This window comes from Polyodon spathula, chromosome 7, assembly GCF_017654505.1.
Source record: "Polyodon spathula isolate WHYD16114869_AA chromosome 7, ASM1765450v1, whole genome shotgun sequence".
Classification (NCBI taxonomy): domain Eukaryota; kingdom Metazoa; phylum Chordata; class Actinopteri; order Acipenseriformes; family Polyodontidae; genus Polyodon; species Polyodon spathula.
In genome coordinates, this window is record NC_054540.1 from 24,204,676 (window position 1) to 24,232,139 (window position 27,464).

General features: G+C 38.3%; 1 protein-coding gene across 2 annotated transcripts in view; it reads right to left on the reverse strand.

Moving 5' to 3' along the window:
• LOC121318388 (inositol 1,4,5-trisphosphate receptor type 2-like) overlaps positions 1-27,464 on the reverse strand; it is a 143,082-nt gene that overhangs the window by 71,603 nt on the left and 44,015 nt on the right. For both annotated transcript variants that reach the window (XM_041254988.1, XM_041254987.1), the window contains exons 29-37: positions 27,173-27,295; positions 26,402-26,602; positions 25,390-25,641; positions 21,310-21,435; positions 20,399-20,527; positions 19,717-19,837; positions 19,204-19,385; positions 18,594-18,736; positions 16,838-16,946 (exon numbers count right to left, since the gene is read on the reverse strand). In XM_041254988.1, the coding sequence (XP_041110922.1) occupies positions 16,838-16,946; positions 18,594-18,736; positions 19,204-19,385; positions 19,717-19,837; positions 20,399-20,527; positions 21,310-21,435; positions 25,390-25,641; positions 26,402-26,602; positions 27,173-27,295 (1,386 nt within the window). The remainder of the gene's footprint in view (positions 1-16,837; positions 16,947-18,593; positions 18,737-19,203; positions 19,386-19,716; positions 19,838-20,398; positions 20,528-21,309; positions 21,436-25,389; positions 25,642-26,401; positions 26,603-27,172; positions 27,296-27,464) is intronic.

Consider the following 27,464-nt stretch of genomic DNA (forward strand, 5'->3'; position numbering starts at 1 on the left):
TATAATATTCCGTGGACAAAAGCAATTGCTCCATCCCAAAGGTGGTCTAATGAGGGGACTTAATGACAAGCTACTAATGACAGGAAGCCATTCAGCCCATGAATGCTAATCCAGTTCCTGGCAGATGATTGTTCCCAGAACTTTGTCTAATTGTCTCTTAAAAGGACCCCAGTGACTCAGCTGCAACAGCATGGCTTGGTAACCCATTCCATACACTCACCACTATATGTGTAAAAAGGTGTCTGCTACTCTTTGACCAGAGTCTGTCTCCACTTAATTTACGTCCGCGTTCTCTGGTGCTTGATTGTGCTGCTCTTGAATGATAAAAACTTCAAATCAAGACTCCTCAAACCTTTCTTTCAGTCACTCAGGTTCCAAAATAGGTTTAGTTCAATTTACCGATCAGATAAGTCTGGTTGCTATTCACTCTAAATCAAATCTTGGTTGGGAGCACTCTTTTTATAAATACCCTAAACTATTGTATAGCCACTTAGATTATTGTATTTCTAACATAAGCCAAAGTAAAGAATGAATGCCTTACCACCCTTAAAAGAGGTAGAACTGGATACTTTACAGATATGCACATGCAGTTTAAGGCCTCAATGTACACTTACCATTATAAAAGAGCACCTGAAATCAAAAGGCACGATCAACATGTCATACAAGAAACTAAATCTTGAGCAACTGGTCCTTCTTGTTATCATGTGGACAAAATATGAAGAGGCGAGAGAGAGAGGGGGGTGGGACAATCAATACACTACATTAGACAGCTCTAGACCCTAGAGTTTCAATCAGAAAAACAGTTCTATTTATTTTACCTGGTTTTAAAAGACCCTGAATCTGTTTAAAAATAAGTAAACCAGGTGATTTTCAAGCTGTCATCGCGCGATGCTGAGGGACTGCATTCGCCCTGCCAAGGCCAAATCCTCACTCAGCAATGTCAGCTCACAAGACAACATCTGGCAACAGATCACTTGATCTTCAACTGGCAGAGCACCACTTTTCGTGACTTATTTCAGCTGCACTATGAGCTCCTGGCTGATGGCCAAAAATGGGATTTGCAGCTGCACCAATGAACATTTTACAGGCTCTTACTTAGTATGATAGGTGAGGGTTGGAATTTGACTAACCATGACTCTCAACTCCTCAACTACTGTTTGTAACACATTGTGGCAGTGTGCCCCGCCCCTGTGCATATTTTTGTGTTATATGTTGTATGTATGGTGTTAATGTTGGTGTATTGTAGTTGGTACACAGGATATAATATGGGTTACGAGCACAAGTGTTTAAAATGTATATTTGTATTTAGGCATGAGGATTGCACAACACTTCACGTTAAATTTGTGGCACTGCTATTCTTATAGTGACTTTCTTGATGCCAGACACCATTTTATTCACAGAATCCAAACTGATGGTAGATTAACACAAGAGGTAGATTTCTGGAGGTTGTTGCCAACCTTTCCCTTCTGACCAACCAAGCAGATAAGGTAAAATGTAATAATATGTTAGCACAGGGAATTGCACTAAATAAATTCAAGTCCAGTTGTACCGAGACTCCAACTGAATGGTTGATTAGCAATCGAGTCTCGGTACAACTGCATAAAAGCAGCATGTTGTCACTCACTTGGTGTTGTGTGTTCGGGAGTGGAGAACGAGAGAGAGAGAGAGAGAGAGAGAGAGAGAGAGAGAGAGAGAGAGAGAGAGAGAGAGAGAGAGAGAGAGAGAAACGTAAAGTAAAATATAAGATCAATTGCTACGAGTGCTGGAAGCACCAACACCATACTTGTTTTGTGTAGCATTCGTCCACCCTGTTTTGTTAGTGTCTACTCGTTTTGTTTCTCTCTTTATTTTTGGCGTAAAGTGTCGTGTCCTGTGTTTTTTTTGTTACAATCTTTTTATTTTCTGTTTGTTTACTTATTAAATGCTGAGCGCAAACAAGTGCTCAGCTTCACCAAAAACCCCATGTCTGTGTATCGTCTCGCTTCTTCCTGGTCTGTGACATCACCACGCACCTACGCACTGTGACCATCCTGCCACACACATCCATAATAAGTTACCTTTCAAATACATTGTCTTGTTTTTAGAGAAAGTAGAGAATAGAAGCCTAGCAGTTCCTGGATTCAAACCCTTCTCACTGTGTAATCTCAGGCAAGTCACACTGGGCTTTAATTCTTCAGTTATAAATATTTTTTGTTAGATCTAATTTGTTTTGTCTGTGCTGGATAGATCATTTTTAGAACTACAAACACATATCATATTAAAATATATCTGCCTCAGCAGATTCAAGCAATAAATCTTCGTAAACAGGAAACCTGGGGATGATTATTTTCACACTGACTGGGATGCTGCAACTCCACCAACTCCTAAAAAAAAGAATATTCAGGAGGTAGTGAATAAGATACAGAATGTTTTTTTTTTTTTTTTTTTTTTTTTTTTTTTAATTCCAGGTAGATTTCCAAAGTCTGATTTAAAAACCTGTTCTTTTATAAAATATGATATAATATTATTATAAACTTCTGGTGTCATATTTGTATTACAACTAATACTTGAGGTAAAGTGCACTGAATGTCAATTTAGACGTACACTAACAATATGTTAAACTTTCAACGAAAAACTTCTAGCAATTAATGATGGTACTTGGTCAAGCATGTCTGATATTTTGGCAAAATTAACCTTTACTTCCTTTTTTTTATGGTTGTACACCTATGTTTTGTCAAAACAGTAACAACAAATTTTGGGAAAGGTTAAAATGAAATTTAAAAAAAAACTTAGACATTTTTCAGGAAATGCGTTGCTATGCAATTCTGATTTAGGAAAAAAAAATGGCCGCACCAATGCAGATCAATTCATGTTCATGGAGGGGATATTTAAATATCTGTGTCCGTTTACTAAGAAGGAAAAGAACGATTCTGAATATCGTGAGGAGAGCTTCATGCATTGCCATGAAGATAAAAACATTTAACAAGAGAAATTAGTTCACGTGTTGCTGCGCACATTCTGAATTATGCTGCGCATTAGCTAACTGTTTGTATGGTGACCTTTCCAACATACACACACAATTATATAAAATATAATTTCTACAAGTTTTACTACTTAGAATTTATATTTCTGTGTGTGTGTTTGTGGAACATCTAAAAGTAACATTTCATTATATACAAGCCTGTTGTTATCTCTACATGTCTTGGCAGCCACCAATTCTTCATTTTGTACAAGGTAGGAGAGATTTTATCTTGAAGCTAGCCACAGCTCTTCAGCAGAAACATTTTGATCAGAAAACTGCAAAGCTGCAGGCTGCAGCAGCTCAAACTGGATTCTGTGCTGCGAGTTACACTCTCACGCAAAATAAATCATGTTACTTTTGTTTTAGATTAAAAATTACTTTTGTTTTTACAGTTTTGTATGTGCATATACCTGTTTACACACTAGTTTCTTTTGAAATGTTTATTTTATTATTTTTCCTTTTTTCATTTAAGAACGGCGTTTCGGCTGCGCAGATGTTTGATATGATGTGCTTGAATAAAACTTTGAGTTGTATCCGATAGTTTGTCTTTCATTTTAACATTGATGGTGTTTAAAATGTACCGGCGGTTGCAGGTATGAGTATAACCCCGGCAGTTCTAGTGTTGAAGTGGTCCATAAATGTAGTGTGTGTATGTGTGTGTGTGTGTGTTTTTGTTAGAGGGGTGTCTGTTTTGTATGGCCTTTCTGCTGGAGATTACATGATATTAAGTCAAAAAAATGGGATCTTGACTGCTGAAACCTTGTGAACCACAAGCATGATTCCTGCTCCAATTTACATGGGTTTTTACAGCTATTTTTATCATGAGAAAGAGACTGACCCTGCCCTTAAGTCTCGCTGACCAAAGCACGTCCTTTTGCTGTTTCACGATGTATTCGCGTACAGTCGATTTTGTGGGCATGCAGTACTGCCGGTCCTGCCATACTGTTCTGAACTGTTATCTGCTTGGATGGTCAGAAGGGAAAGGTTGGCAACAACCTCCAAAAATCTACCTCTTGTGTTAATCTACCATCAGTTTGGATTCTGTGAATAAAATGGTGTCTGGCATCAAGAAAGTCACTATAAGAATAGCAGTGCCACAAATTTAATCATAGGGTAAGCCTTCAAAAAGTATTTCCTTCACATAGGAGTGAATAAGCATTACAGAAATGTGTATTTATTTATGACAGCACAATACACATACACTATATAGCAGATGTTCTTGAAAGCAGAGTAACCAATAAGGAACAAGTGATTAGGTGAGTTCTGCAAACACCCAGCCAGACAAACAGCACACAAGTCAACTGCACTTGAACTGCAATTGGTTCCTGTGACAGAAACAGAATGATTCCGACCTATGAGGGCGCGAAGTAACGGGAACAGAGTACCCTGGACTGTTTGGCATGACAATTCATTCCCTGGGTTAAAAGGAAGTCGGTCATCTAGAAATATTATTTACGGTCACCAGACCAGGATTATAAATAAAACCACTTGTACTTGGATTACCGTTATCTGCCTTTCACTGAATCACTGCATCACTCCTGCACCTGTACACTGCAGGCCACTTCGCCACAGTTCCTCATTTTGTTCACGCTCAATCACAACAAAACAGAACAGCACCCAACAAGTGTGCTCTCCAAATGAAAATGACCAATTAGCTCCCTCTGCTTTTCAATCAATATTTATTTTATATAGCACCATTCACAGTGGACCACCATCACCAAGAGCTTTACAAGATGTAGTTAAAACGAGAAAATCCATAATACTTTAAATACAGAGAAATGCATAACACGTGCTACACAGTGAAAAAAAACAAAACATAATACATTAAATACAGTGGAAATTGCATAATAGATGAAATAGTAGCAGGAACACAGCAGCTAAGCTGGGAGATAGTTCGGAGCCATGAAGCTTTTACAGAGTTCAGCAGAGGGTCACGCTAAGCAAGACTGTAACTAAGCCGACAACAACATTCTTGCCCCCATCTCAATGTGTGTGTGTGTGTGTGGTGTGGAGTGCGTTTGTATGGCTTTACATAATGCACTAACTCATGAGGTCTGTCCACATGTGTCTAAGTCAGTGTTGGATCGCCTGTGTGCCTGTTTGTGTGTGTGATAGTGCCTTGGCAAGTGTGTGAATGTGTGCATGTTTAAAGTATATTACAGTAGATTAACAACAAGAGCATCATTGGTTGTGTCTATGCATATTGGGGGAGAAATAGAACAGAAGCTACTATAGACAGGGACAACAGGGAGATAAATGGCTGTGGCAGGTGCCGGTGGATGACATACTGTGGGAGCCATGCCTGCTGGTTGGCTCTGTAAACTGTCAGATCTGCTTACATGGTGCATTTTGCTAACAGGGTTACACCCTCTCTTTCAGTAACAGAGTATTACTGATCTTTTTTATTTTTTTTTATTTTGTGTGCCCAATTATTTTACCTCCAATTTTCTCCTCAGTTTGATATGTCCAATCATTTTTTCCCCTCACCACAGCAATTCTCCACAAAGCTCAGAAGAAGTGAAAGTTTAAGCGGGCGTCCTCCGATTCCACGACTGAGACAGCTTCCTGTTTTACACCCAAGAACTCAAGTGTGGATGTCAGCGAGCTACTGAATTCTGGAGAACGGTCGGCCCTGGAGATGTCAATTTTGAGCTCACTGGGCGCCTGGCCAGCAGGGTTCCCCGGTTTTGTCACCCTAACCCACAGGAGTGCCAGAGCCAATGCGACGATCCCTTTGGAATCCCCAGCGAAGACGGGCGAACCTGCGCAGTATGACTCACCATGCACACCACGTGGCTGTGCTTTTACTAAAAGAACAAAAGACGGGACTAACATATCCCAGGCATAAGACTTTCAATAGAGAACTTTTATAACAAAGTGTTAACTAGGGTTGCTTGTTTTTTCGCCCCCCCAATGATGTGACGCAAATGTTTTTTGTTTCCATATTAATATAAAAATCGAAGCATTAATATAAAAATGAACTTGTCCTTTTCATATATACAGGAGATTAACATTCTAAATGGGCTGCACTTAAATGGTTACACTCTGCTTTTTTGGGGTTATTTGTTAAGAAGACAGAAGCTGAATTGTGTACAAATAAAAATACAGATGAACCAGATATTTTAGCTGTTTAAAAAAATATAACAAAAAAAAAAACCCCCAGCAGGTTTTCATTGTATTATAATCAAATATTTGTCAACACACCCCCTCTCCTATAAATATTGAAAAGATAAGCAGATTTCTACACATTTGAAATGCTTTGTTTCCACTGTCTAGCTGGATGCAGTACTTGCTTGTACAGTCACTGTTCTGGTTGAGAAACAGCATGACATCAACAGCTCTGAGAGCCTTATATAACACTAGCACTGGCTTGGAGAGCCGCCACCTCCCAACAATTTGCTGTGTTTGTCCCTGGACACAATTTATATGTTAGATTGTATTTTCTGTAGCGTTGCTGATGAAGGGCATTTTAAAAACTCAAGTTCTTTTATCTGACCGCCCAGCAGCCCCTTCATTCTCCCTGTATAAGGTTATATTTAGGCACATATTTATTTCACTGCAGTCAAATAACTGCAAACAAACATCAAAACAAAGGGTTCCTTATTGGCATCTAATGTATTAAACATAAGTTTAAAAACACTGCAATGCTACAAGCAGCAAGACTGGGATTAAGAATATAGTTCTAAAAAACTGTGTGGGCACAGCCCAAGCCAGTTCCCTTCACACATGTGTTGTTAATTTGCAAAGCCTACACGAGGAAAGGTTACAAGTAACCAATACTTTATATTACAAAAACCCACTAATATTCTCTACCCACAGTAATATTAGGGGTAAACATGTTTAATTACATGATTTGCTGTACTACCGAAATATGGGATTCCTGCAAGTATTAGTTCATGTTCTGAATAAAGAAGTATTTGCAATAATATTGTCAACTGCAGCAACTGAGAAACCAAGCACCCAGCTGATCATAGTAGGGAGGATCATTGCTGTTAATAATCCAAGTTCAGGGAAAAAGTTAAAATCTCATATCTCATTACAACTGACCGCTTTTACTAAAGTATGCACACTACCTAAAAAAGCTAACATTTTCTCATTGATCCAAACTTGAAATCATTTAAAAAAAATCACAATAGCACACCATTGTTTTGCTTATACTACTTTGGGGTTTTATGAATCAATTATTTTTTTGCCCACTTTCCATTACAAAGCAAAGGTACACAAATAACACAGCACATAAACATTTAAACATTCAATTAGGAAAAAAAAAAGTATTGTTTCTAATGCTGCACATGTTCCTTTTTAATTAATATGTTCCTGCATTAGCAAGCAGACTAAAAAAATATTACAACTGAATAACCAAAAGGGTTAGAAATATACTTATATACTTTATACCAGAAAGCACAGACAGAAAGTCAGCAGTAAACACACTATGGTCTGTGCTGCACGGGATAACCTGAGTGGGAGGGTGGACAACATGATAGAACATGAGCCATGCTGTTTCCATGGATACCATACACTTCAGGTTGCAACACTTGATTGGTGCCAAAAATAAATCAATAAAATGTGCATGTGCTGTGCTTGGTGCACATACACCATGCATATGGCTTTAAATTAGAGAAAGGCTGTACCATCCACACAATAAGAGTTTCCCTTTCAATTCATTAGCAGGCATTCTGTTAACTTGTTACAGCTGGAGGTGTGCACGTTTGTCACTGCAAGTTTCAGAAGAAATGTTAAAAGACCCACTTCATTTGACTTGAATTCAAGGTCAAATGCCAAAAGATGTAAATCAGGTGTAAAAAATAAATGAATAAAAAATTAAATATAAAAACACAAGTATGGGATGTGTTGCAACATTTACTGAAGCATATAGATTATACAGGTTTATGCAAAGCACGATGAGCTCCAAACCACCCTCAAAAAAAAAAAAACACACTACGCCAGGGGGTGTGTCTGAAGTAAAAGCAAGTGAACTATTGCTGGCACCGGAGACAGGCTGCAGCTGCACCAAACCTGACGAAATGAAATGCCAATGGCTTACTACAGTGCAGTTTCGTATTTTTACAGCACATTTTAAATCTTGCTTTTCGGTACTTACAAAGTAAATACATAAAATTAAAAAAAAAACAAGTGTTGGCAGATTGCAATGTGAGAACCACACAAATGTGACGTACGTCAAGTATCTGTTGTTTACCACAACTTTACTACACATTACAAAAGGTGTGTTGTGCTATGTGGTTACAGGCACAGGTCAGTAAAGTAATTAGTGGTTGTTAGCAATTTAACTGGTTTTAGCTGGATTTGTTTCAATCACAAACAGCAGTTTCTAAAACTTCATTGCAAAACAAGTCTCCAGCTATTTGTTTTATGCAAACTTAGACCCACCCTTGTTTATCAACACCCCTGTTTGGTCACAGCTACTGAGAGTGGATAGATGTCCCAGTAATAAAAGCAATCCTAGGCCCACATGGTCTCTGTGTTTATCTGGAGAAAGGCAATGATGATACCAGTTCTATAATTATATGCAATTCAAAATGCTTTCACACCCCCAGTATGAGAAGACAGCATCATTCAAAATCAGTATGCGTGGACAAAGGGCTTGTTAAAAACTTGTACAAAAAACAAATCGGGTACAAACTAGCTCAAATTTCAGTTCCTCTATTGTGAAAAAAGGATTTTATTACAGACCCAGTCAAAGCTGTTTCACTGGGTCCGATCTACTGTGTGAATAACTCTTTATGCATGAAAACCAACACAACAAGGAGTTAACACTACAGTACAGGTCATTCCTTACTGAAAAATCTTCACCAAAAAATACTGCCTTTTTTTTTCCCCCAGCTGGTTCATATAACAGGATTTCAATCTCACTAGTCTGAATGACATAAATAAAACAACACAAAAAACAATGCAAACATCCTTGCTGGAATTGTAGCAACAATTATCTATTCATGTGCAGCTAATCAGCCTATTTACTTTTCCAGCAGCAGCCACTGAAAGGCCAGCCTCATGTGAGCTCCCAATCATTCAGAGCAATCTAATTGAATTTTCAAGGCCAAGAGCATTTCACAACACGTGATGCCTCCCCGGCGGAACACAGTGCCAGACACTGCAGGCGTTACATAATCACATGCTGTTGTTGGCTGAGGAGGATTGCTCTCTCAGTCACCTCATGGGCTTGGCAGACACTGCTTCTTCCAATCACGCCCCGCAGCTCCTGCCTGCACACACTCTTCACATGTACAGTCACATGCTCCGGGGTCCTCACACAAGGCAGCACGAGGGGTTGCTTCACTATGACCAGGCTACAGCTTGATTAAATGACAAAGCAGGGACCCGGCTGCCTGATAAGACATGCCAGCAATTTTTTTTAACACAGCAAGAACATGATATCTGTGCTCTATACCCGAGCTGTCTGAAGAAATGGGACCATATTTAGAATACATCCGCATATATCAGCCTGTGCAAAAAAAACAGTAGCTTGATACAGGTTAAATTGAATTTCTTATATGACTATACCACATAATATATTTAGCTAAAACACAGTGCTTGTGCTTACAGCCATGCAGACATCTTTTTATATTGAATAGATAAAAATATATATTTTAGAAAGATACTTCTATCAGAAGTGTACTGTATAAAGATGTATACAATACCTGTGATGAACTACGCTGTGTCTAGATACAATGTCTTGCACACAGTCAGTGCATGATAACATTTTGCCACTGCAAGGTCATAATTAACATTCCCCTGCCTATCAAAATGAACTGTGGGTTTTTTTATGTTTATTATTTTACTCGTAGTACAATTTACTTGTCATAGTTCAGTACTGTTATCACATGTGTGAGTAGGGCCTGCCCCTAATAGCATCTTTCATTGTAAGTTATCACATACCGAACCATGCAGTATCTGGTATATATTTAGATTAGATTAGAAATAGATATATACGTGCACAAGAAATGTTGGTGTTGGATCAAAATCTCTTTTTATCTTTTCCTTTCTCATGCTCCCTTATCTTTGTCTGTCACACCTCTCGTTTGAGTTAGGTAGTTGAGCAACTCAGTTAGCATTCCTGTATACAAATTTATATGACAAATATCACAGACTCTCCTTAAAACTATTTTATAGTATAAAACTGACCGTGCACTTGTTCTCACTTTCCTTAACAAGATGACCCTACAGAAACACAACAGGCTGTGCTGCCATTTTGTTTTGCTGTTGTCAGATTTCACATACTCTATGTACTATACTACTAGAGGCTCAAGGTAAGAAGTAGTACAAGTGTGGTAATGTGTGTGTGTGTTAGCAAATGAAGAAAGAAAAGATATATATATATATATATATATATATATATATATATATATATATATATATATATATATATATATATATAATATATATATATATATCGCGCCAATTTTAAGAATTAATAAACCCCCCCAACATTACCTTAGATTTTTCCAATCTATCTTCATGAGACAGTGCTAGTTGACTTGAACAGAACAGAGACAAACTTGCACTCTGCCACAACAACAAATTGCTACACTGCTCTTTAGCAAGATTAAACTGCTGTCTTAGCAGCTTGCTAATGCACCAAGTATTACAGCCCCATGCCAACTAGAGATTAAAGTGACAAATAATTTATAATAAATCAGTTATAAAAATGCTTTGCATAATACCTTCTTTAATGCTGTATAACCCAAAGCCTTCATCTGTGTTTTTAAATTTACCTCAGAATGTATTACTGTGTGTTTCTAAGGATTAAATATGACATCACACGAGCCGATCAAAACAGCATGACCATGCATGGAGACTTTAATGACTGAATTTACAAATGTAAAAAGTAGGCCCATGACTTCTTTAGATAGGGATTCTGAGTGTCTTTTATAAGTGAAATTACTTGTGACAACTACCACAGAGTGTCCTTGATCCTGAAAGCAGAGGCCTCGGCTGCAGTGCACTACATCTGTATTGTACCAGTCCAAAGTGGCCGAGGCTGGCATGAAGATTTTCATTACTGTCACTTGAGAGACTACATAGAACTACTGCTGCTGCTGCTGCTGATCTAGAGGAACATCTCTGTTAACTCAGGTCAGAGGGTAGGACTAGTCACATTGGCAGGGCTAGACCAGCCTGTAACAATGCAGTTTCCACTTTGAGGATAAACATATTTGTATGCTCCCGTTTCTTTCACTCTGATTGTGTCATACAGTGTTTCATTTACAGAAACACAGACACTCAAATGCTATTACTGCATTCTCTAGAAAATGTACATTACGACAATGAATTCAGACCATATCATATAAGTCGTATAAACCACCAGCTTTGCCATCTAAATTGAAACCTGTCAAATCCCAAGTCTAATTGAGCCATCAGTCTTTCTATTTTTGACGATACTTAATGCCATTTACACTGTGTTTGGGAAATGTTCCTCATATGTTATTATAAACTTGACCACATTATCTACATTGTTTGACATTTTTTTACAGATGTATGTGCAGCAGTTTACTAGCTCCCAGCAGTTTTCATTTACAGCCATTTCAGGATGACTTTATCACATTAGTAATGAACTTTTTCGTGTTACATCCTCTTGATTTATTGAGCAGCAGCTCTTTTCTTTAATACAACAGACAGATGCAAAAATATTATGGCAAAATTTTAACCCTAATAACAGGTGTAATGCAGCCTCTGCTCAGCTCGTTTGCCCCTTCAATCAGCAGACCCAGACACAGAACGGCCCTTTCATTAAACACAAAATTAATCAAAATAAAATAAAATAAAACAAAAGCCTATCTCCACTTGGAGACCTAGACTAAACACACATTTCTTTAACTAAAGGGTTGAGTCAGCTAAGTTGTTTTCCCAACAAAAACACTCATAACTTTTCACTACAGCAGACAGCTAAACTGTTTACCAGTCACACATTTACTTTGGCTACACATAATACCTTCTTCACTTTTCCCCCCACACAGGGCTTTAGTCTTCACACACAGAACCTGACCAAACAGTCATGCCCTGTTTAAATACCTGCCTGCTAATTACAGGCAGGTGTCACTAATTAAATGAATAAACCAATAACACAAGCAATCAATTAAACACGTGGCTGTGCAAAACAGCCACAAAACCCACATTTATTTGGCAGGGATAGAAATGAAACCCATCCCTGCCAACCACCAACAACACATAAACCCATCTTTATTCACAGACAGGACTCTGCCCTGCCACAAGCAAAATACTCACATGTAGATCAAATATAATATATAATATGCTAAAATGCATTAAAGATTAAACAAACAGTATTAACAACATATGTAAGTAACACACTGTAGAGCCATGATGGGAGAATTAACACCTACAAAAGATAATTAAAAAAATAATTAGCAGTACTACATGTATGTGGAATCATTTCTTGTACCAAATGTTTATGCAAATAAAACCTTCATTGACCCAAACTATCAGAAGCCAGAACACACCACCAAACATGGACATTTTTGTTAAACTGTGCGTCACTAAGCACTGTGGTAAAACAGACAATGTCTTTAAATGCGGTTTCATTTTCTGTGTACTAGGTTCTTGTGTTGGTTTCTCCCTAACTCGAACATTCGATTTTGTTAAACTGTGAAAAGTATAAAGTTTTCACTGAAAATGATCATACTAGGCAAATACAAAGATAAACTTGATTTGGCTGACACTAACAGATGACGGAAAAATGTAAACACGTTCAATCAAACTTACTGCATAATTTCGTCTGACTACCTAACAAGTTTCATGATAACATCTTTGTCATGGTAATGACAGACAGGTGACACAGTGGTGACTATGACACTCTTTGGTATGAGTGATCACCAAAATGATTTCTTAAGGAATAAAGAAACTACAGTTGCATATGGCTAACCACAATCAGCGAGGTTACTGTTATTAAAACTGTTCATTTACATGCATAAATGAATAGAAGATATATTGCACATCTTACTCATTGTTTGTACCCAGAAAAAAAAAGCTAACCACTCTAAGTGTATATCATTTCTGCCATGCCTGACCGTTCATGTAGTTTTATGTCTGGACAACATTCCACACAATTCTCTCAATGAGACACCACTGCCTCTTAGTGACATTTGCTGGGAGTAGCAAAGACACATCAACCCCCCAGGACAGAGCAGCTGAGATCACATCACACTTCAAGTTTGAGTGTCTTTCTATGACTCTAATTTGCTGAACTACACAGTAAGAGGCTGAAGTTCACCCTATTGCATTGTATTGGTATATCACAAGAATGAGGCTTTTGTGAGTACATGTTGATCATCCATCTAGATTACTCTCATGTAAAGATACAAGCACTAGTTATGCGATCTTGAAAGGTAAGTGCCTTCTCTACCACACATCTGTCTGTGCTTGTGTGAAAAACTGGAATTCTTTTGTGACATACATCAAGAAATTAGCAAAAAGGTTACTCAATGCTAGATACTATTGTGACAGCCAACCTCAGCAACTGGTGGTCGACTAATCACACGCCATGTGATTGTGAAGTGTGTGGTTTCACATGGACGGAAGTGCAGTTGCAATCCCTTAACATATAAGCAACATTTTAGAATAATAATAAAAAGTAAAACAAAAAAACTTCCAAGTAGTTTTAAAATAAAGCACACAAACAAGTGTTACATAACACTGCGTTGACAAATAGAGCACCAGACATCAAATAAAAATACTTTTTATTTTTTTAGTGACGACTTGTCAACCTATTCATCCAAATGCCTTTTAAAATTTCGAAATGTACACTCTATATATAACATGCGCAGTAACAAAGCTCAAGTGTTCATTCGTTCAGCCCGATTTACTTGCAATCATGTGCTGTCACACACTGCTAGTAGATTACCATGAGACAGGCAGACAAAGCACAGATCTGGTCGGAACCCTTCCAAACCCATAAAATAGCAAATCACTATGGTTTAGCCCACACTGAAACAAGTATAATTACTGTTTATACCTCAGACATATACAGTGCCTATAAAGTCTATACCCCCTTGAACTATTTTCGCATTTTGTTGTTTCAGTGCCTCAGAGTTTCATGCATTTAAATAAGGATTTTTTTTCCACTTACCTATACACCATACTCCACACTGTTAAGGGGAAACAAGCTTTTATTGAGAAAAATATTATACTTTAAAAGTGCAAAACTGAAAGATCATAATTGGATAAGTCTCCACCCCTCTGAGTTAATACTTGGTTGAAGCACCTTTGGCAGCAATTACAAAAAACTGTGAGTCTGTTGGGATAGGTCTCTACCAACTTTGCACACCTAGATTTGGCAAAACTGTTCAAGCTCTGTCAAGTGCCTTGGGGAGCACTGATGGACCGCAATCTTCAAGTCATACCACAAATTTTCGATTGGATTTAGGTCGGGGCTCTGACTGGGCCACTCAAGGACATTTACCTTTTTGTTCCTTAGCCACTCCAGTGTAGCTCTGGCTGTGTGCTTTGGGTTGTTGTCATGCTGAAAGGTGAACTTCCATCCCAGTTTCAGCTTTTTTGCAGTGGGCAGCAGGTTTTCCTCAAGGACTTCTCTGTACTTTGCTCCATTCATTTTCCCTTCTATCCTGACAAGTGCCCCAAGTCCCTGTCGATGAAAAACATCCCCATAACATGATGCTACCACCACCTTGCTTCAAAGAAGGGATGGTGTTCTTTGGGTGATGCGCTTTGCATTTAGGCCAAAAAGTTCCATTTTAGTTTCGTCAGACCACAAAACTTTTTGCTACATGGCTAAGGACTCTCCCGAGTGTTTTTTTGTATACTTCAAAACAGGATTCAAGGTGGGCTTTCTTGAGTAATGGCTTCCTTCTTGCCACCCTACCATACAGGCCAGATTTGTGGAGTGCTTGGGATATTGTTGTCACATGCACACTTTGACCAGTCTTCGCCATAAAAGCCTGTAGCTCTTTCAAAGTTGCCATTGGCCTCTTCATAGCCTCTCTGATCATTCTCCTTCTTGCTCGGTCATCCACTTCGGAGGGACGGCCTGATCTAGGCAGGGTCTTGGTGGTGCCATACACCTTCCACTTCTTAATAATCATCTTGGCCATGCTCCAAGGGATAGTCAAGACCTTTGATATTTTTTTTATACCCATCCCCTGATCTGTGCCCTTCAACAACTTTGTCCCAGAGTTCTTTTGAAAGCGCCTTGGTGCTCATGTTTGAGTCTTTGCTTTGAAATGCACTACCCAGCAGAGGGAACCTACAGGAACTGCTGAATTTATCCTGAAATCATGTGAATCACTACAATTTAACACAGGTGGAGGCCACTTAACTTTGTGTGTGATTTTGAAGGAGACTGGTTACACCTGAGCTAATTGAGGACTGCTATTACAAGGGGGGGTGGACACTTTTCCATCCAAGCTATTTCAGTTTTTATTTTTAATTAATTTTCTACAAAATTCTAAAATATTTTTTTCACTTGGAAGTTGTGGGGTAGGATGTGTAGATAAATAAAAATAAATAAACTATTTTAATGCATTTTAATTCTAGGCTATAAGGCAAAAAAAGGTGAAAAATTTGAAAGGGGGTGTAGACTTTCTATAGGCACTGTATACTTCATTTTCTTTTTTTGCTTTTTACAACAGCTTTAACATCTGTATGCATACTAATTCTCTAATAATATTTTTGGCATATCTTTAAAAATCTAACAGAGATGAAGAGTGTGCTGGGTGGTTTTACAAACTAGAAAAATAGTTCTGGAATTCGGGGCACTCACCTCAGTAGCAGGGCCGCTCCAGTTCCACTGGTTTCTACACAGTTCTTATTATACTGGTGGCAGAATGTGTTGTCTTTTTAAGATGAGATTACCAGGAATATCTGGAGGACCCCATCATGTCACAAGGAGTGTCCATGACAAAATAGGCCAAATAAATGACTTTGATAGAACTTCACAGGCTTATTTTGTATTAAACAACACTAGTGTCAGGGCTTTTTGCAGCTTGCCGTTTTGCAGTGGTATTGATTTGTTCACTCAGTGCCAAGCACATCATGTTGATCAGCAACAGTGTTAGGTTATCCTAATCTGACCTTTCCACCAAGAGAAAAGCACGCATTGAATGAACGGAGTGCTCTGAGAGTGTAGTAGTCAGTATATGTTTATTTGCAGATACAGCCTACATTCCAGCTAACTGGTATTTGGCGTGCATACTGATTTGCTCCAAAAATTATATTAGAATCCATCAGTTTTACAGAATACCTCACATTGGGATTACTATCTCTGGAGTTGATATTGTTCATTAAGAAAATATAAATTTTGTGGAAACTAAATTCCACTGATGATCACTGTGCATTTGGTTACAGTTGAAGTGCTACTAGTCAATTGTTTTAAAACAGTGACCACTAGTGCTACCTAGTGGCAGTACGTGTGAAAACAGTAATATGCTTGAATTATCTTTATTATCCTCAATATCATTTTCACTCACCAAAATAAGCAGAGGAATGATAAAATAAACTGAAGTCACAAACAAAACCACATCTCCCTCTCCTTATAGACAGTCATGACACCAGCTCGGTTTGCTTCCTGCGAGTCAAGTATTTGTGCTCCGTTTCTCAGCAACCAATTATAGGTTTCAAAAGAACTTGCCTTCCATCCTATTGCTTTCAATTTAAAAAAATGTTGCTCACAAAATCACATTTTTGTAGACTGAAGGTGAAGAGAGGCCCAATCACAAATGTTCTCCTATTTTGGAGGTCCATTTAAAAAACATAATTTAATTCCCCTTGGTTTATTTGGTACTATTTAAACTTTTTCATACCAAAGCCTAATATCCTGTTGCCAAGTAAGACTAATAACTGCAGACATACCTGTTCCTCGAAGCTCTCCTTTTTGTCTAGCATTTCTCGTAACGTTTGGAGTATTTTAATGCACAGCTTCTCTTCCTTATCCATCAGTTTCTTGGTATGTGTAATCAGCCTGCAAAAACATTTTTTTTTGTTGTTCAGCAATACAGCAGGGTAAATGAAAATGACCTTCGGATGATTCTGTTGGTTTCTGACAAATTGTTACACATTCTTATGTTTTAGAGTAATTACAAATTACAATTACACTAAAAAGAAACATAAACAACTACACATGTACAAATACAAGAAGAGACTATATAAATTTAAAATTTTTTTGCAAACAAATGGCGTCACCAAAAGTGGTTGAAAATACAAGAAAAATAATTGAATGACAAATAAATGCGTAACTGAACTATCCTCGATCAATGATATGGTATAATTAGAATTACAGTTGCGCAGGTGTTGCAAGGTTCAACTGCAATTACAATTAAATTGTAATTGCATTTAATTACAACTTGCACAATTACAGTTGTAATTGACCCCAGGTTTGTTATGGAGTCACGCCATGTAGCACATGAACACAATTTGAAATGAATTGACAACAGGAAAGCTATCAGCACAGTTATACTATATAGAGGGAAAGGTATGGTTTAATCAGTGTCCTTACTGGTGTGTGAATCGCTTGGCTAGATTTTGTTTGCTTTCTTAATTTGTGTTTCCTTCCCAGACTACCAAACCCTTCCCTGACTCATTTCAACTAAATACTGCAGATTCAACTTTATGTTAAGATTTTCAATGCTTTTGTGTGTAATGCCAAATCAGTTAAAATGTTATAAATTCTGTATGAATTCCCAAAATTCATCATTAATGCTTCAGCTTTTCACACATTACCATGCTCCCTGTAGTAAGCAGGGACTGCACACACCAGTTAAAACAGGAAGGAAAACTACAGTAGTCAGGAGTCGCCTGGGGACTAGGTCCTTTTTTCTGTTAAACTGCATTTATATCAAGGAGTTTGAAGAGGTTCTCATGAATACTGAGGAACATTCGGGGTTCACTGTACATTTGAAACTCTTGCTATATAATGGTTTTACACAATATTAGCAATACATGCAAAAATAGCAGCTTTTCACACAAAGCACAAATCTTAGAATGTTTCATATCCCAAGGAGTTTACACCTAAAGCAGCAGCCTAACCACCCACACCCAACTGCAGCGTGACAATCTGCACTGCACATGTCACACACTATGTAATTGGCATAATCCCTGCCATCAGAGACAAACAGCTGCAACCACAACACACCATTCTGGCAACCAGTATTATAATTGAAATCTTAAGATTAATACCTATTAGCAAGTTGTTGATTTTTTTTTATTATTATTATTGAGTTTTTATTTTATGTTTCATCTTTGCTACATGAAGTCTGCCAGTGTTATGTAAGACACTTGCCTCAGGACACCAACATTACAAATATTGACTTTCAGTGCACATCCTGACAAATATATATAAAAAAAAAAAAAAAAAAAAAACCAACAACATTCTGAGAGTCGTGCAGAGATGTTTATGTTTGATTTTTTTTTATGTTCACATTAGTTTTATAGTTTAATAAAAACAGAAATGTTGGAAGGTGACTTCCTCTCCTTTCCTGGATTGTTCTGCAGTATCACACCAGCTATCAAAATGCATGATTAATGCTAGGGGGACACTGGCAAATTGACTGTAAAGTAGGACAGACTGCTTTATGTTGCTATGTAACTGGGCCAAGTCCTTGCAACTTACTTGGACATGAAGGCTCCACTTTCACAACGTATTCTTGCAGCCTCTGGAAACAAAAGCTCTGGACTGTGCATCACATCAACCAGCACAGAGAATTCAGCCTGTACCATCGGACTGAACTGCTCCTCCAGAGATGCTACAACACCCTGCAAAAGCAAGACAAGACACAGGAGATATTAACAGTGTCGACTGCAACTATTTAGATTACATTAAAAATAAAACAACAATGCAACAAAAAGTATACAGTGGCATAACACATGTATACACTTGTATACATATATGATGTTACATAAAATATTGTAGTTGTTTGGCTGATCACTGCATGATATTTCTTGAAAGAGAATCAAACTTTAAATGACCAGCAGCTCACAGTATCAATATTTCAAATCCTCAGTAGCAATATTGACATTCCTATATATATATATATATATATATATATATATATATATATATATATATATATATATATATAATAATATCTATATATATAATATACATATATTATATATATAATGTATAATTCACATAGTGGTTTGTTAAAACAAAGTGGTTTAAAAGTAAAAAAAAAAAAAAAAAAAAAAAAAAAAAAAATGTTATATGAATCTCTAGCTACCTGTAGCTTCTCAATTATGTTCTTGTAATCTGGTCCACCAAGAGGCTCCTTGCGTGGCCCACTGCGAGCCGACATCCTCCAGCCCGTGGCTGCCCTCTGCACCATGTTGGTGTGGTTCTTCAAAAAGAGAGTGTTCACATGGCTGTCCAGATCTACTGGAATGGCTATGGCACGGTTCTTTGCTGGGGTGAAGACCAACATGAAATGTGATCACTGACAAAACTTTAAATCTTTATTTCTTTAAATCATCCTCATTACTGGTGATGCTGTTGTACACTCCAGCGGAAGCATTATTTCTTTACATGTTAATTAAATAAGAAAAGTGGATATATAACAACTAGGTTTGCACTACTTATACTTCTAAAACTAAATGTATGCCTTATTTTGTTATAATACTGGCACATATACAGTACATATACAAAATGGTCTATGTTAACTGATTTGAAACCATACATGATGGAAAAGGAAACCACAACAATGAGCAAGGAATTATAATCAGAAGTTGATACTTACCAACTTCAGCCAAAGTTTTAATACAGCCTTCTACATTGGCTTTCTGTAATGCATTTGGCCATGTGCAGTTGTAAATCCTAAAAGCAGACTGCAGTAGCTGAATAAATATTGGCTGATGAGTCTGAAATGAGAGTACACAAGTACAATTCTAAATTGCATTCATATAAGGGGGTACATGGTGCAGTGAGGTATGGTGCTGCCTTAATACTTTGGCTTGCTGCCTCTGGAAGTCACGGTTATTAATTGCAAGGGATGGTCTTTTTCTTCTCTCCAGCATGACTGCGACAGGACTTAGAGAATAAATACTTAACTTTGTTCTCGAATGAAGCACATTTCTAGCCATTTAAGAAATTAAGATTGTGTTTACTCAGGATGTAAATAAATAATTTATCCCATGTTTAAATCATGAAATACACAAATTTGGCATTGTGGTTTAAAATCTAGTTAATAATAAATAATGAATAAAAACACAGATGTATTCAGTACTGTGTGTACAGTATAGTAAGTACAGTAAGATTTACCTATGGATTGGTTACCTAATACTCTCCACCATGTTCAATTGTATTAGGGACAGACAGTATAACACATGCATACTGCTATACAACCTGTATAGAGTGAATTTTAATTAACTGGCTGAAAAGTTTCCTGTCTGGCATGAAATCAGACTCTGTGAACCTGTTACCTGTAAATTTGAGCTGTTAACTGAAAATGGAGAGCTGAAGAAACCTTTGACGATCGCCACCACAGTCTCTGTGACGTATTTCTCCAGGGCTAGATCTGCATGTTTTCTGTCAGTCGTGGTGTTGCAAACCTGAAACATTTGGAAAAATACATTGCATCCATTCTTTAACAAACAGTTTTTACTGTACAGGACAAGTTCTAGACAAACTTTTACAACGTGTGCCACTGGATTCAGATACCAGTGACCTTAAATACCACAACCGTTTTCCATGTAGTAATTACAATAATGTTCTTCAAATTGGGGAAACCTATCATCTACTGTAAACTTAATTAAAATATATAGTCCATTAAACTTTGCTGATTTTAAGAAACTTGTATTTCTAAAAGGTCAAACTAAATTAGTTTGGTTGTTTTTGCAATTTAATTCTGTTCTCTGACTTTCCTGATGAAATGCAAAGCCCAAGAAACCCAAACACATCCAGAATTTTATTTTTAAACCAAGAACTGGGTTTCAGAAAGTTGAAACAGACTGCAAATTTCCTTTAGGCCATCCAATATGTATTTCTTAATTATGTTTCTGATGCAACACCTTTGATATCAAACAGCATGTTCTAGTCACACCAGCAATCTCAAAAGTATTCATGGATGTCAGACACAAGCTTAGTCTGTCAATTATAATCCCAATTTTAACTCTGTGGGGAGATTGCCTAGGGGGCGTTTGATCACATACGCCAGGACTCTGTGATATGTTGTACCGTAACAAGCATCAGTAATAAAATGTAAGATATTTGATTGGAACTTCTACTACCTGCAGCACCAAACAAAAGTGGCAACCTCACCCACCTGCTGCAAAACGAACATGAAAATAGATTGATAAAGCAACACAGGCGATGACTGCTTGCAGTTACTTACCCGAGCCATGTCAACAAGGAAGTTCTCAAAAAGTTTCCAGATGTGATTACTAGTATATATCTCCTTCATCTCAACCTCTGTGTCTACATAACAGTGGTCAACAAAATTGACATAGGCAGTTTTCACCTAAAAAAACAGAAGAGAGCTGAATATGATACGTGGACAAACCAGACCTACAGAGCACAGTCTTGACAAAGAACTTTGTTAGTTAAATGATTTGTTTCAGTACGTGCTCCAAGCAGTGCGTAACTAAAAAGGGTTAGGTTGATTTTTTAATAAGTGTATTTAGGAGGTATATTTCTCTTAAAGTTCTGTCATTCAAATTCTGAAATGTGTTTTACCTTAGCACAAAAGACTACAAATATTTGTATTTAAAGAAATGTTTTTTTGAAAATCTGTGTACTGAATGAAGCGGCTTTATTTATAAGCCTTTATGTCATCTTCAGAAACTCTGCTAATATAAAGATAAAACAAAGAGCCGGGTGCATGAATAACAAACCATTTGAAGCTTAGCAACTGCAGTGGAACAATACACTAAGAGCATCTACAGTACCTTTGTGGGCTGGTATGAGGTCAGAACTCTAGTGCCCTAAAGCAGAGCACTAGAGTTAACAATAAGGCTCTATTCTCAATCCCAACCCTAACTTTCACGGTCAGTATTAAATACATTGTGTGTAAGTATGTATGTATGAAAAAATAAATAAATAAAAAAAATGATATGATAGATATTTATATATATTATATATATCGATATTATATATATATATATATATATATATATATATATCAGTCTCGTCTTCCCAACATTTCGATATGTTGTGTTACATACATACACACACACACACACACACACACACACACTCAGTCTAACTTCACTATAACAAACCCCTTTTTTTTATTAATTCGAGCAGCAAGAACCGTTTTTTTTTAAATGGAAATTAGCCCAATTACAATGTTCACTTTCACAAAATCTACCCGGATAAAACGATCTCGGTAGTGACTGACACTGAACTTTCTCCAGTGTGAATGTGTTATTCTCTCAGTGAAAACAAAGATCTTGGTAGGCTAATGAAAAGATAAGGCTGATTCATAGATAACCTATTGTAGTGTGAATCATGTGTGACGTATGCAATCGTTGCCATCTTCACACAAACTGCAACCATGACAACAGGCATGAGGAGGTAAAGATTGAAACAGCGTGCATTGAGAAAAGCACGAAAAATATGAAGCAATCGATGCTGGATATTCTTTTCAAGAGAAAAGGCACACAATTACTGTATTCAGCTCGTAAGAGTACTTTTAATTTTTTTTTTCATTTCATTACTGTTTTCTTTTAAATATACAGTTTAAATGTTGATCAATGTGAACTACTCTATACTGTATAAAGATGTTCAATTCAATTTGGGCATTTCTTCATTAATCTGAAACAGCAAATTGCCAAACCCTATTATAGTGAACAACCTGATATAGCAATTTCTTCAGGTCCCAGGGCTATACAGTATATATATATATATATATATATATATATATATATATATATATATATATATATATATATATATATATATATATATATATAATATAAATAAAATTTATTTCTTTTTTTAAATTTGCTCCTGAGCTTTTCAGAAGTCACACAGTTGCGCTGCACTGATGAGCCCCAAACAGAGTGAAACATGTCTGCAGATACTGAGCTTTGACTTTTAAAAATGCTGTGAAAGTAGAAGCCTTTAGGAATGGGGATTGGGTCAGGGGTGATTTGAGGTAATCAAAAGCGCGTTGCCGGTCCTCGGTCCAGATGAATGGTTCCTCTTTCTTTAGAAGGCTGTGGAGCGAGGCTGCAGTCGTGGCGAACCTGGGGATGAATCTCTGTAATAGAACGCCAGGCCCAGGAATCCTTGTAGCTGTCAATCTGTCACAGTGTCAATCTAGCCTGGCTCTGTCTTGATCCATCAGCACCCACACAATGCCCCAGGAAGCTGATCTCTTGCCGCGGAAACTGGCACTTGTCTGGATGGAAATCGGCACAATCTCTGCGATGTGGTGGAGTACCTGATCCAAAGATGTTAAAACGGTGTTGAATGTACCACTGTGGATCAGAAGGTCGTCTAGATAGACTAGGCACTCTTTCGGGGCACTCCAGTCAGCACCTTCTCCATAAGACCCTTGAACGTCGTAGGTGCATTGCAGAGTCCAAAGGACATAACCGTGAACTGCCACGGCCAGTGGAGAAGGCAGTCTTGGAGAGGGCTTCTGAGGCGAGGGCGACTTGCCGCACATCCAGCGATGAAAACCACTGGGATCCTGCGACCAGATCTTAGGACTCATCAATACGGGGCAAGGGGTATGACTAAGTGTAACTTCTTCGTTCTGGTGGCTCTAGAGTATTTTACCAAGTGGCCAGAGGCTTATGCCATTCCGGACCAGGAGGCGGAGACCAATGCAGGAGCACTGCTGGAGGGTTTCTTCAGCCGGTTCGGGGTATCTCAGGAACTACTCTCAGAACAGGGAAGGAACTTTGAGGTCAGAATGTTTGCAGAGACGTGCCGCCAGCTGGGCTACCCCTACACCCTCAGAGCAATGGCCTCGTGGAGAGGTTCAAACGAACCCTGGCGACCAGACACGCACTCACTACCTCTGCCCACCAACGGGACTGGGACCAACAACTGCCCTTGGTGCTCATGACCTGCCGGTCCACAGACCAGGAGTCCACCACCTACACCCCGGCCCTACTCATGCTGGGACGAGAGCTCTGGACACCTGCTGAGATGATGTACGGAAGGCTGCCGGATGCCCCCAATGCACCCCAAGGCCCAGAGTATGCCCACTGACTGCAAGACTGGACGGAGACGGCTCATGACTTTGCCTGGCACCACCTCCAGGCTGCTGGTGTACGACAGAAGAGGAACATGACCAGAGGACTCAAGGGCGCCACTTCACTGCCGGGAAGACCACCTAGGTGTTCAGCCCCAAGAGACAGCTCAGGAGGTGCCCAAAGCTGGACAGCAAATGGGTGGGGCCATGTGGGTGGAACATTTACGAAGCATTCAAATCAACACCACTATTTTTCCAGTAGCCTGGCATTTCAACAATGATAATCACACTGCTAAAGAGATAACCATCTGTGGGATCAGTCAGTGATCTGGATCGAATACTGCTCAGAAACAAAGGGAATGTTAGTTTATCTTCAAACTAGGAACTTTGGAACCTCTTGGAGTGAACATTCTATTCTGACAATCATGACATCATCCACAGATTAAAAAATATAAAATAGGTCGTTGATAGATGAAATGGTAGCCGTATTAGTCCAGAGATGCTAGTCAAAGAGAAGGAGATGCGATACCTTTTATTGGATTAACTAAACAAATCAATCTCAAGCTTTCAAGACCTCAAAAGGTTTCTTTTAGATAATTTAACAACTTAGTCTGCAATACTATAGGATCACAAGGAATAGTTACTATTTATTTTGTGATTCGCATCTATCAGTTGTACACTGTCAATAATCGGTGTCTTCCTACTCCAAATGCCATCCAGACTTCAACTTAATATCATGCAATACTATTAATATCTGCTAAATGGACCTGTGCTGTCACAACATTGCTGGAGGTGGACAAATAACTGCTGTCTCTAGTTCTCCATGCAGTTGTCACAAGTAGAAAACACTGTTACAGGAGGCAGATCATACAGAGAGAGAAGTGGAAGAGTCGCCATGAATGCCCCATGTCACCTCCCTGCTTGTGTTTAGTAAAGTGTAGAGCTATAGTACTTATTATTCAAAACAATGACGTTTGTATGTTGTCACGATTTGTTTTATAATTGCATAACAAATATGTTACTTATTCATGTGTATTTTTTTATCCTGTATAAATATATTGAAATAAATAAAGCGATATTGGTGGAATGCATATCGAAAACACAGGAGATAGCATTACAAAGCAGCCAAGAAACTAACAATTACCGTACAAAAATCCATTTAGGACAGTATTAAAATTTTTCAAAATGGCCAAAAGACCAGTATTAATAAACCACAGTTGGGATTCTGCACCATTGCTCTTTTTCCGATCTATTCACTTGTGTTACCTCAGGAATACAGTCATCATGGGTTACAACTCTGACAATGTCATCCAGAGGGAGCAGGGAGTTGCACTTGATCTCTGTGTACACATTCTTCCCCTCAGTGCAGGCTGCCAGCAACGCTACAAGGGTGATGTGGTAGGCCAGGGCCCCGTTCTCATCTGTGCGGTCCCGCTCAGAGCACATCATCTGCAGCAGGATGGGGAAGGAAGTCCGGTCGTTGTAGAAAACCAGAACATCTTCTCCTCCACTGACCAGCTAAAACCAGAAATAAATACACAGTTCGTAACCACTGTTGCTTTTCACATAGCAGTTACAGTGGATATAGTTGATATATACTTCATTACAAAAAACGCATTACTGTATACGTAAACCTTGGAAATGTACAAAGTGGATTAGTATTATTTTATTTGGTAATTATTTCAAGAAGTCTTTCCACAACTGCAGTGGTAGCTCAAAAAAGTCTTGTATCCAGACAGACAAATGACTGAAGCTACTGCCCATTTACAGCAATCAATCCCCTTGTTCACTAAAAACAGTCATCCGTTTACATGTGGTTTGCAAACAGAACTATCTTCACATAGTGTAATAGGGACTGTAGAAAAACAACGGAGAGACAATCTGATCAAACCACCAGTCAGCCTCTTTTGGATTCATATATACAGTATACTACCCAGGATTGGATAACAGTTAAGATTTTTGCTCGCGTAAGGAGGAATGTTACTTTAGCGCATCCTAAAGTCTCTCCCAGGTGACAAATATTCATTTCAAAATGATTAATGTGAAACCACTGCAGGTTTGAAAGGGTATGCAGTATGGATACAAGTCTAACTTGCCTGTGGAATAGCTGACCCAGAGCATGGATGGTTACCGTATAAATAAAAATTCAAAGCGGTACACCAGGTCTGTAAAATGTAGAAATTAGTAGAAATGCATGTTTGTTATGCATGCTGTATTGTGGATGCTATTGATTTTGAAAAGGAATCTCTTAGTTGTTCAGTACCCTCACAAGGCCTACCTCAGTCATGACCTTGTCCTGGCATTTCTTCACGTATTTGCCATCAGCCTTCACAATGGTTTGTAAAAAGCGGAGATACTGCACATGCCGGCCGTGAGTCTCTATGCAGTGCACAAAATGATGTACCACCCTCTCGCTGATGTCATTGCAAAGATGGTAATTATTCATAAAGATGTGCCTCATCGTTTCAGCCTCCAGCAGCTGTGAGGGGAAAACAGCCTTAAATCATAAGACAAATGATTCTGCTGTACTTCTGCTGTTTCTAAATTCATTTTATAAAAATATTTTAGCTCAGGTGGTCTTACTTCTAGTGCAAACTCCCTTTGTAGCCCATCACATAGTTAACCCAAAGCCATTTGAAAGTTGGCAAAAACCGATATTGTTCTCAAAGCCACCTTCCCAACTTTTACCAAAAATCCAGGACATTTTAATATAAACTGTCAAAAAGATACATGAAAAACAGAGCTTTACAAAAGTACGTAAGATTACACACACACACACACACACACAGACCTGCTTAGCAATAGTCCAACATACAGCCAGACGTACAGTAATGGTAGACCAATACAAGGCTCAAATCAGGCCCTAAAGGTAAAAGCCTGTGTTCTGGGAAAGGCTATTTCCACTTCGCCAACCTAATACCAGATGCACTGTTACGGAATTTCAAAATTAAAGAACAGCAACCTCATACCAACTGCTGTCTGAGTAAATGAATTGTAAGCATTAATAATGAAACGGCAGGCCCTGAACGGCATGAAATGAAGCACATACTCCAGGAGTGAGGAAGAGGTTGAGGTGTTTATGGAGCAGGGCCTGGTTCTGAGGGTTTCCACGGCAGAAGTTCTGTAGGAATACGTGGGCCAGGTTCATAATTTCATTCATCTTCTCATCAGACTGGAATGTAAAAATTTTAAAGAACGCAGGGTTATGGTAAACACCAGAACAGCGTGTGCGATCGTGCTTTGCAGAAATCATTACCAACACAGTCACACAATCAGATCAGCATGTTCACCGAATTTGCTGTCTGTTACTCTCGGCAATTCAACAATTAACAACACTTCTG